Source organism: Colletotrichum jinshuiense, chromosome 4, assembly GCF_051148585.1.
Source record: "Colletotrichum jinshuiense chromosome 4, complete sequence".
In the NCBI taxonomy this organism is placed as follows: domain Eukaryota; kingdom Fungi; phylum Ascomycota; class Sordariomycetes; order Glomerellales; family Glomerellaceae; genus Colletotrichum; species Colletotrichum jinshuiense.
Window position 1 is genome coordinate 2,094,466 of NC_139311.1, and position 10,948 is coordinate 2,105,413.

The 10,948-nt window shown below is 54.4% G+C and overlaps 4 protein-coding genes across 4 annotated transcripts; all 4 read left to right on the forward strand.

Annotated features, from left to right (window-relative positions):
• EsH8_IV_000522 (cytochrome b5 reductase family protein) lies at window positions 1-1,096 on the forward strand (the record flags this gene model as incomplete). Its single annotated transcript, XM_083265412.1, has 4 exons — window positions 1-154; window positions 214-295; window positions 351-894; window positions 947-1,096. 4 exons carry the CDS (start codon window positions 1-3, stop codon window positions 1,094-1,096), a joined length of 930 nt encoding a protein of 309 aa, XP_083124307.1.
• A 314-nt stretch (window positions 1,097-1,410) lies between these two features.
• Window positions 1,411-2,481, forward strand: EsH8_IV_000523 (DExH-box splicing factor binding site-domain-containing protein; the record flags this gene model as incomplete). The annotated part of the gene is made up of 1 exon (XM_083265413.1): window positions 1,411-2,481. The coding sequence occupies one exon, from the start codon at window positions 1,411-1,413 to the stop codon at window positions 2,479-2,481; it is 1,071 nt and encodes a 356-aa protein (XP_083124308.1).
• A 2,251-nt stretch (window positions 2,482-4,732) lies between these two features.
• On the forward strand, window positions 4,733-6,331 carry EsH8_IV_000524 (uncharacterized protein; the record flags this gene model as incomplete). The annotated part of the gene is made up of 1 exon (XM_083265414.1): window positions 4,733-6,331. One exon carries the CDS (start codon window positions 4,733-4,735, stop codon window positions 6,329-6,331), a length of 1,599 nt encoding a protein of 532 aa, XP_083124309.1.
• Window positions 6,332-6,961: 630 nt separating this feature from the next.
• On the forward strand, window positions 6,962-10,162 carry EsH8_IV_000525 (mannose-ethanolamine phosphotransferase GPI13; the record flags this gene model as incomplete). Its single annotated transcript, XM_083265415.1, has 1 exon — window positions 6,962-10,162. One exon carries the CDS (start codon window positions 6,962-6,964, stop codon window positions 10,160-10,162), a length of 3,201 nt encoding a protein of 1,066 aa, XP_083124310.1.
• Between the last annotated feature and the right edge of the window lie 786 nt (window positions 10,163-10,948).

Here is a 10,948-nt window from a genome sequence, read left to right on the forward strand (position 1 = left end):
ATGGCTGAATCTTTGACTTCCCGGAGATACTTCGACAACGTCTACATTCCCGCTGGCCTTCTCGTCCTCGGATGTTTCATCACCAAGCGGGAATGGCTGCCGTACGCTGTCGTTTTGTCGCTTGCTCTGGGAGCTTACAAGTTCAACGACATGCGTGAGTTCGGCCCGCTCTCGGAACACCTCGGAATTGACACTGACGAACCCCGCGCGCAGAGATCAAGAAGGTCCTCAAGCCCGACGCCTTCCAGGACTTTGAGCTCAAGGAGAAAACCATCATCTCTCACAATGTGGCCATGTAAGTGTCCTTTTGAGATTCGAGCTTGACCGCACCCAGCTGACAGCTCCCGAAGCTACCGCTTCAACCTTCCCACCGAGAAGAGCATCCTCGGCCTCCCCATCGGTCAACACATTTCGATTGGTGCGAACTGCCCTCAGCCTGACGGCACCACCAAGGAGATCGTGCGCTCCTACACTCCCATCTCTGGCGACCACCAGCCTGGCTACTTTGACCTCCTGATCAAGTCCTACCCCACCGGCAACATCTCCAAGCACCTGGCGTCGCTCAAGGTTGGACAGACGCTCAAGGTCAAGGGCCCCAAGGGCGCGTTCGTCTACACCCCGAACATGGTCCGCCACTTTGGTATGATTGCCGGTGGCACTGGCATCACTCCTATGCTCCAGGTCATCCGCGCTGTCATCCGCGGCCGCCCCACCGGTGACAAGACCGAGATCGATCTCATTTTCGCCAACGTTACACCCCAAGACATTCTGCTCAAGGAGGATCTCGATGCCCTCGCCAAGGAGGACAGCGGCTTCAGAGTCCACTACGTTCTGGACAAGCCCCCTCAGGGCTGGACCGGCGGTGTCGGCTACGTCACCGCTGACATGGTCACCGTAAGGCTTTCCAGAAATACTCCGCTATTCTCAGAGCTAACATACTATGTAGAAGCTTCTTCCCAAGCCCGCCGACGACGTCAAGATCCTGCTCTGCGGTCCTCCGCCCATGGTCAGTGGCCTCAAGAAGACGGCCGAGAGCCTTGGATTCAAGAAGGCCCGCCCTGTCAGCAAGCTCGAGGATCAGGTCTTTGCCTTCTAAGCAAACTGGCCTGTGCCATTATATACATAAGAGGAAACATAATTTTGCACGGAGACAGGGAATAGAGGAAGTGCAATGGGTGATCTGCTAGAATCAGGTAGATAGATCTTTGTATGTCTGTATTGTAGTTGACCTCTCAGTGTGCTGTAAAAGTGTGCCCCACATTACATAAGGCAGCCGACCCGCAACCCTGCAAGTTGACGTCGGAAGGCTGCGTCTACCAATACTTTTGTGAACCAGGCTTTTACTATTACCATTCATTGCCTTGCTTTCATCACGTCAACCCACCACAGCCGCGCCTCGCTGCCAGCATCATGTCAGACAGTAGCAAAGCCCCAAGGATAGCGATCAGCTTTGGGGGCTCATCGAACTCGAAAAACAAGAAACCGTCCCGCCCAGACCCGCCATCGTCACTAGGCAAGCGGCCTCGCCCAAATGCGCTAAACCACGATTTCGACTCAGACTCGGACGGCGAGCGCGATGCTGGCCGCGGACGGCACGAAGCGATTACGGAAATCGGTGGCGAATCCGAAAAAAAAGACAAGCCCCGCGAACTGGTGATCGAGAAGCAAGGCAACCGCGACTGGAAGTCGGAGCTGCGCGCGCGTAGAGGCGGCAAGAATCTGCTGCCTGCCGAGGTGCAGGCGCAGCGACAGCAACAGAGCGGCGCGCAGCGCGATTCGGAGACAGAGCCCGCCGATGCGGATAAGCAGATACAATGGGGCTTGACCGTCAAGAAGCGCAAGACGAGCGAAGAGGATACGACATCGTCTGCGAAGGAGGAGACGGCAGAAAACCCCGAAAGGGACGGCCGTTCACCAGAGAACGAGACGGTCTCTCGCACCGCAGACGACGACGCCATGGACGCGTTGCTTGGGAAGAAGCGTCGCGAGGAGGAGGATATTGTCATCCAAGCCACAGAACAGGATGCCTACCTCTCCGACATCAAGCGTGTGGGTGAAGACGCGACACTCGCGGACTACGAGGCGATACCGGATGGCGAGTTTGGGGCTGCGCTGCTGCGCGGCATGGGCTGGGACGGGAAGATGCGCGGGCCCAAAAAGAAGCAGCCCACCGAGAGGCGGCAGAACCAACTCGGTCTCGGTGCTAAGAAGCTGGAGGGCGCAGAAGATTTAGGCCAGTGGAACCATGGCGGCAAGAAGAAGAGCAGCCGGCCGAGGCTCGACGAGTACCGCCGCGACGAGGAGAAGAAGCGTGCCGAGCGCAAGGAACGGAGGGGCGAGAGTTACAGGGACGAGAGAGATCGCGAGCGGGATAGAGATAGGGATCGGGATCGGCATGGACATGGGCATCGGGACAGGGACAGGGACAGAGATCGTGATTATCATAGCTCCAGACATCGGAGCGGGGACTCCAGGCGATGAAACCCGAACTCGCTCAACAATAACAACAACCACAAATTATGAACATGAAGAACAAAGCGGCGATGCAGAGGAAGACCAATGAGGCCATCTGATGGCTACCACAGGTTTAACAACAAAGGTTAATCAAGCTCGAGTACCTGCCGTTCACTTGCCAGTTCCGCTGGCTGAGGCCTCGTCTTAGCATCCAGTTCGTATATCACGTTCGATTTACCATCTAACTCGGCGACCGTCTCGTCACCCTGCTTGACTTCTTCGGCCACAGTTCCCCGTCCCTTTCGCCGAAGAAGAAAAACGACCAGACCTACACCTATGGCCAGGGCGGCGACGCCTCCAACGACACTCCCCGCTATCGTCTCAGATGACAAACCCGTCTGTCCTCTGACCGTCTCGTCGGCTTGTTCTCTTTCACCTCCAGTCGGTTCTGGTTGCAAAGTCGTAGAAGTTGTCGGACCTTTTTGAGTCGCCGAACTTGCCACACTTTTTTGAGTCGTCGAACTCGTAGCTCCCGTTGAGGTCTGGTCAGGTGTCACAGTAGAGAAACTATTACTCCCGGCAACGGCGGCGCAGACCCGGGCCAAAGCGGGGATGACATTATCTGAAAGGCCTACAGTTAGTATCTTCCATCCCGCCATGGATTTCCGAGATTTTGCCTGAGTGGACGGACTCACTGGCGGCGGCATCAGCACCACAATTTGACACAGCGCAGTCGACACTGGCGGTAACTATCCTCTGGTAGTTTGAAGCGTTACAGATGCAGCCAGCATCGCCGACCCCGCAATCGCTGTTGTCAAGGACACCGGCGTTTAAGCAGGATCTAGCACATTGAGGCACGTCGCTGAAAGACTGTGCGGCAACTAGACCGAAGAAGAGAGCAGCAATGAGTTTCATTTTGAACCGATGTATGGTTGTCGAGAGAACCTGGTCAATGGCTCTGCGGATGGGCTAAACTGATGAGAGTTACAATGTCAAAACTGCATAAGACGGTGTTCTGGTGCTATACGAGAGAAAGAGGACCGCCCTGGCGAGAAGCGAGAGACATCTTTCATGATTCGCCATGGCAAATGCTTGGGATGTTGAGAGGTTGGAAGCGGAATGGCACTGGCTCTTCAAATAAGAAAGCCTGCCGAGACAAGGGCTTTTCCGAAAGGGCGACCCCTCTGACTGAAGCCACTCACATCTCGCTATCTGAAGCCACTTGTGTTTCTTGCATGTTTATTTTCTGAGACATGAATACTCGGTCAGTTGGGATCACCACCTCGCTTCTTTCCACGTAAAAGCCCCTCCTGATTGGTTTCTAACCAACATATGGCCACAAAAAAACACCTCACTCATAGAGATGTGATCTTGCATTCTATGTTTATCGTGTATGCAGGACATAGTTCACTATTTGGGTCCCACATGGCTCGCTATAGGCTCCGAATTGTGATGGGGCGGCCATGGTATTTATTCCGATGTGGCAGTCTGCAAGTCATGCGGGTGATTATCGAATGGAATCTCTCTCGAACAAGGCATTGTCCAACCTAGAGGAGACTTATCAAGGGAGCAGAAGCCACAGCCTCTCGGGGGTTTACTCTGGTGGCGCTCGCTTATCCAGGTGGTTATTTTCTGCAATAGTTCCCCGTGGGGGCGCCGTGTGATCCATCCAAGGTTCTCCTCAGTCGAGTACCTTTGGATCCGGGGAACTGGCCATGCCATGCCAAATAATGAGGTCCTCCGGGTTCCATTACGGGTGGCTTCTAGCGGTCTTGCAATAACTGCTGTCTCAATTATCATGAGCTTGCTTGTACTGGCCACTGTTTACACACTTACTTTGTGATAGTGCAGTGTATAGAAGCCACCGGAATCATGTGAGCGACGTTCACTAGAACAAGACACATATAGACTCGTCACTTAGGTCAGTATTTTTGTCAGGAAGTGGGGAATATTGGTATATATTTGGCCGTTGCTGCTGGGTAAAGGTACCATGCCGTCAATGTCTTCGAGCCGTAGCTCTCTCCAACCTTGTTAGTTTAGAACAGATAAACTTATCCAATGCCGTGGTAGTGTCCACTGAGAGCCGTGCTCGCATGTTGCGTGTTCCACTTGTCTCCTCTTTTCTCGTTGGCCGTACTGAGTATAAATTCAGATGTCCCCGTTCATCGCGGCCCCCATCGATGTTGTCTGGCGCAGCTCAGACTTGACCGTATCGGTGACAGACGGCTCAATACCATTAACACCACATTCATATCAGCGACTGCAAACTTACTTCAATATGTCTTCCTCAAAAGGAAAGGACATCCCCGATACCATTGCCACCGACCCAGAGGCGAAGGCAGCGAGGGACTATGAAGAGCGTCACTCCTACATGCAAACAGTCAAAAATTACCTCCCTGCCATCAAATGGTCCATTTTGTTTGCAATGACCATCGTTGGGGAGGGCTATGAGCTCGCCCTGATGGGAAACTTCTTCTCCCTCTCACAATTCCAGAACCTCTTCGGCTACTCTCCGGATAGAAGCGGTGCCGCCAAAGAGATACCCGCCCTGTGGCAGTCCATGATCCTTACCTGCAGCCAATTCGGACAAGTCTCGGCCATGTACTTCGCCGGCCTGTCCATGGACAAGTTCGGCTACCGGAAGATTATGATGTTCTCTCTCGCCTCCGTCATGGTCCTACTCCTCGTCAACTTCTTCGCGACCGCTGCCTTACCCACGGGAGGCTATAAGGCCGGATTAGGCGTGATCCTGGCCGGAGAATTCTTGCTGGGTATGCCATGGGGATCCTTCCAAGCTTGCGTTCTCGCCTACGCGTCGGACATATCACCCCTTAAGCTCCGACCGGCCCTCACGACCTTCGTCTCCATGTGCTGGATCTTTGGCCAGCTAATATCGACGGCGGCGATCAAGGGCGTGACCACCATCAAGGACAACGACGTGGCCGCCTACCGAATCCCCGTCGCGATCCAGTGGATATGGCCCCTTCCCATCCTGTTTGGTGTGTACCTTGCACCCGAGTCGCCCTGGTGGCTCATACGCCAACCCCGCTTCGACCTTGCGCGCCGCTCCCTGGCGAAACTCAATAACGATCCAGAGTATCCTGTCGACGGCCAGGTCAAGGTTCTTGAGCTCACCAACGAGCAGGAGAAGACCGACAAGGACAACGTTGACATCACATACCTGGGGTGCTTCCGCGGCGTCAACCTCCGTCGTACCATGATCGTGATCGCGACTAACCTGGCGCAGCAGCTTTGCGGGTCGGCCCTCATGTTCTACTCAGCTAAACTGTACCAGAAGGCGGGTATGAGCAGCGCAAAGTCATACGATTTCACGCTGATCCAGTACGCCATCGGAATAGTCTGCATTGTCTCATCGTGGCCCCTGATGAACTACGTCGGACGCAGGACCATCTGGCTCTGGGGCCTATTCGGGACCGTCATCCTTATGGCGGGCGTTGGTGTGCTGGGCTTCTTCAGTGACGCGAATCCGGCCGTACCGTGGATGATTGCTGTCCTGCTTGTCGTCTTCACGGGTGTATACAACCTTTCCCTCGGCCCCCTTGTCTACGCCATCAACCCCGAGATCCCATCAACACGGCAGAAGGCCAAGACGCTCGTCATCGGACGCGTTGCCTACCTCATTGCCGGCCAGTTCAACATGTGGCTTGTACCGCGAATGCTAGAGAATGCTCCTAATGGATGGGGTCTTGGACCTCGCACAGCGTTGGTGTACTCCGGCATCAATGCTGTCTTCTTCGTTTGGTCGTACTTTTACCTGCCAGAGGTCCGCGGACGGACGCAGGCAGAGATGGATGAGCTGTTCAAGCGGAAGATCTCTGCTCGCGAATTTTCTGTGACCGAGATCAAGTCCGAGTAAGTTTGAGAGTCATGGCTTCGTGACTGCCTATGCATGCGCAATTGTCTGGGTCCATGTGCGAGCGTCAATATAAAAGCGAGACGATGCTTCTCCACTTGGATTATGGGTTGGAACACCGCTTTGTTTTGGAGAGTAGAGGATTGTGATATTATATGAAACAATTGAATAACGAATTGGAATAGCACATTCAGTCCCAGGGTGATGTCTTGCACAGGTGAATTGGATGGTTCTATGAATCCCCGAACATATAGAAGAGCTTGTACCTCGGCATCCGCCTAACAACCCCGATGACATACAGGGTTCAATCGGAGCTCTGTTAGTGGCTCTGCGATTACTGGCCGCAAAGGTTGAAGATCCTGGGCCCCTGAGTCGCACCCGTCCGCCCCACTAATGCTAGGCCCGCCCTCCCTGCTACGGCTGCCGGGACTTGCACCTCCAAATTTGAGCTCTCTAGCCAGTTTACACCATCTCTCCTTCAAGCTGCGATCTGCAAAGCAACGACGACGACACACTCCGAAACAGGGGCTTGATAGCTTCCTATAGTCCAATGGCCATCGAGTGCCAGCCTTAACTTTCGTCTCTTTTTTTTCTTTTTCTTTTAACCACAAATCAGCCCCAGATCAGCCCACAATGCCGCAGCAAAAAACCCCCCGACCGAAGGCTCCGCCGCCAGCAGCCGACTACAAGGCCATCGCCGAGCAATACGCGCGGGCAAAGCGCCAGAAGGAGATCGAGGAGGCCAGCAGAGCCCCCGAAGAGATACGGGCGGACAAGGAGAGGGCGGCTCTTCTCGAGAAGCAACGCGAGGTCTTCGAAGCCCGGCGCAAGAACGCGTACGAGCGTAGATGGTGGTGGACCGTTGGGTTCTGGGCGTGGATGCTGTGCCTGCACATTGTCGGCATTGCCTTCTTCACCAGCGGGTTCCTCCTGACACGGCAGGTTCTCGACGACAAGTCCAACTGCACGGCGCCGCCGGTTGAGCTTTCGTCGAGCTGGAAGGGCCAGGGTACGGTTGAGGGCGGCTGTTGGCACCCCAAGTCATTCGACAAGGCCGTCGTCATCCTCATCGATGCGTTGCGATATGACTTTACGGTTCCCGTTGAGGACCAGGCTCCCTTTCACAATGCGTTCCCTTTCTTGCATGAGACGGCCGCCAAGTCCCCGCAGCATGCCTTCTTGCGTCCCTTCATTGCCGACCCGCCTACAGCTACTCTCCAGAGGTTGAAGGGCCTTACCACGGGCACGCTGCCGACGTTCGTCGATGTGGGCAGCAGCTTTGGTGGTACTGCCATCGAGGAGGACAATCTGCTCATGCAATTGAAGGATGCTGGAAGGCGCATTGCGCATCTCGGCGACGACACATGGTTGTCTTTGTTCCCCGGCTATTTCGAGGCTAATGTGAGTCGGGCGTATGACAGCTTCAACGTCTGGGACCTGCACACGGTGGACAATGGCGTCATCGACCACATTTTCCCTCTCCTCAAACAGGAGCAGAAGGGCAAATGGGATGTTCTCATTGGTCATTTGCTGGGTGTCGACCATGCCGGGCACCGATATGGACCAAACCACGCGGCAATGACGGCCAAGCTCCAGCAGATGGACCAATTTATCCGTGATCTCGTAGCACAAATCGACGATGACACCCTTCTTGTCGTTATGGGAGACCACGGCATGGATGGAAAAGGTGATCACGGCGGAGAGAGCGATGACGAGGTCGAGGCAGCTCTGTGGATGTACTCCAAGCGTCCATTCTTCGGACGGACAAAGCCCGAGTTCAACGAGCCTCCCAGCATGGCCAAGATCAGACCGGTCAACCAGATCGATCTTGTACCGACATTGGCACTACTTTTGGGCATCCCCATTCCATACAACAATCTGGGGCGCCCCATCGAAGAAGCCTTTGTTGGCAAGAAGGGCAATGCTTGGGACAATCTTGCGACAGTATCTCGGCTGACCGCCGGCGGCATCCAGCGGTACCAAGAATCCTACTTCGCTGCCCGTGGCATCGACCAGTCCACTAGCCCTACCGCTGGTCATGTGGCTCATCTCTTGAGAAAGGCCGACCGTTCATGGCAGTGGAAGTCGTGGCAGGATTCCCATGGTTTCTTCACTCTGTTTCAAGAAGAGACCCTGCGCATCTGCAAGGACTTGTGGGCTCGTTTTGATGTGGCCAAGATGGTGACGGGTATCGTGGTCATGGCGGTTGGGGTGATCACCCTGCTCGTCTATGGCTCGCGCGACGATGACGAGGATTTTGCCGTACTGGATAACCTTGAGTTGGACCTGGCGGAGAAGAAGTTGGAGCTCCAGGGAGTGCAACCCGATTCCGCCCCATCGTACAAAACCCTTCACCAGAAGATTCTTCTCGCGGCCATTCTTGGCGCCGTTCCCGGAGCAGTCGCCGGTGTTGCATACTCCATCTTCACCGGGCCGGAAGACCTCATCTACGGCATCGCCGGTGCTGCTATAACTAGCGCGGTTGGTGTCTTGATCTCACTATCTGGGTTTGGCAAGACTATCTACAACTTAAGGCCCAACAACATCTGGGGCTGGCTCGCCGTCATTTTTACCCTCAGCCAGTCAATTGGTTTCGCATCAAACTCATACACTATTTGGGAAGACTCGATTCTTCTCTTTTTCATTACCACGTTTGGCGTGGCCAATTTCTTTACCGCATTTTCCGTTCCTACGATAAGGGAGCGCACGCTTGCGATCTACCACTCAGTCATCTTTGTTGTTCTCGGGAGACTCGCGTCGTTTTCGAAGCTCTGCCGTGAGGAGCAGATGCCCTACTGCACCTCAACATATTACGCCTCGGCTACTTCTTCGACCTCTGCCACATGGCAGTTGGCTATTCCTTTTGCCGTCGCTCTCATGTTACCTACTGTCGTCAAGTCTTTCCTTCTGCCTACACGATCGTGGGAGGGGCTCGCCCCTGCCTGGGTCGGATACGTCTATCGTATTGGCCTTTTCATGTCGGCTACCTACTGGGTTCTCGATGCCGCCGACAGCGGCGAGTGGTTCCCAAGCCTGCCGGAGCAGACTCTCAAGACTGCCGGAGTTTACCTTGCCCAAGTTATTCTTGCCTTGGTTTTCGTCGCCGGCACCACCGCGTTCGTCTGGGCGCCGCCGCTGGTCTCCATCCTGACCACGCCGAGCAACACTGGAGCCACTCAGATTACAGTTTTGGGCTACGGCAACACGAATGGAGCCAGGTACCTGCTCCTGCCCATGAACATTGTTGGCGCCTGCATTCTCCTCTCAAAGCCCATGGGAGGCGGTGCTCTGGCCCTCATGTTCTGGCAAATCCTCTCGCTCGTGGAGCTCCTTGATCTCAACTCTTTGACGACGGAGGCTATTGGCCCTGTTATGCTGGGAGTCATTGGCAACTTTGGCTACTTCAAGACGGGTCATCAAGCTGCCCTCAGCAGCATTCAGTGGGACAGCGCGTTTATCCCCCTCTTCTCGGTTCGGTATCCCTGGAGTCCCATTATTGTGGCGTTGAACACCTATGGTGCTCAGATTGTTGCTGTTGCGGCTGTCCCCCTTATCGTACTCTGGAAAGTCGGCCCCAAGAGGAAAGGGGTGCTTGAAAGTGTTACCAGGGCCTTGGGCATTTTCATCGCCTACTTTGCGGTTGAGTCGCTGGCAACCATGGCATGGGCTGGATGGTTGAGGAGACATCTCATGCTGTACAGAGTGTTCAGCCCTCGATTCATGATGGCTGCGACCCTGCTCCTAGTTGTAGACCTGGTCGGCCTCGTCATTACTCTCATTGGCGTCAGGTCCAATACGATGGCTGTAAGTGAGGTCTTTGGCTGGACTGACTGAATGTTTTTTGGGTCAAGTTGAAGGAAGAAGGGACGGAAAATACCACTGTAATATTAAAACTGCATATTAATATGCAAACAAGCCAAAGAGCAGGGAGTTGTTTGTACAAGAATAGATGTAGAACAAAGAGGGAGGTCTGCATTGGCGTCTTACTTGCTGCTTAGCCTTGTTTTCTTTGCGTCTGTACCCTGCAACTCCATCCCAGCGGATTGGAGGATGGACGAGCCAACCCCGGAAGGGTTGATGTGCTCCTTGAAACGGCTTCAAAAGACATTGACGCTTGGGCGTGGAAGGCGCGGTACGGATTGCAACGTCACAAGTGTCTAGGTGGCCAAGACATTGCTCAATGGCAGTTGACAATTGCTTTTGTGAAGTCAATTATTTGCTTGCTAGAGCTGGGAGCTCAGCCAAGAGCTTGGGATGCTTGCAACCCTGCTTATATAAGCGGGGCTTGCGATACCTTTGCGGCTGCCCCGATACCTGATCCCAGCGGCCCGGTCTGGTGGCAACGGAGGTATTCTGGAAGCTCCCACAAGTACAGAGATCTGTGCACGCCAAACCCCACTTCGGTCGGTAATCAGCTTCTAGGCCTACCGCAGCAGGTCGTGGCCCAGAGAGCACAGGGCACGTCGTGATCTGGCAGCAATTGTGTGTTATTTTTTTTTTTGCCCTTCACCAAAATCACATCTTGTTGCGCCTGGCCCAGCAAAGCCCAAAAGTATCCTCCCTTCACGAGACGACGACCGCAAACGAAAAATAAAAAATAAAACCTCCACTTCCTCTCTC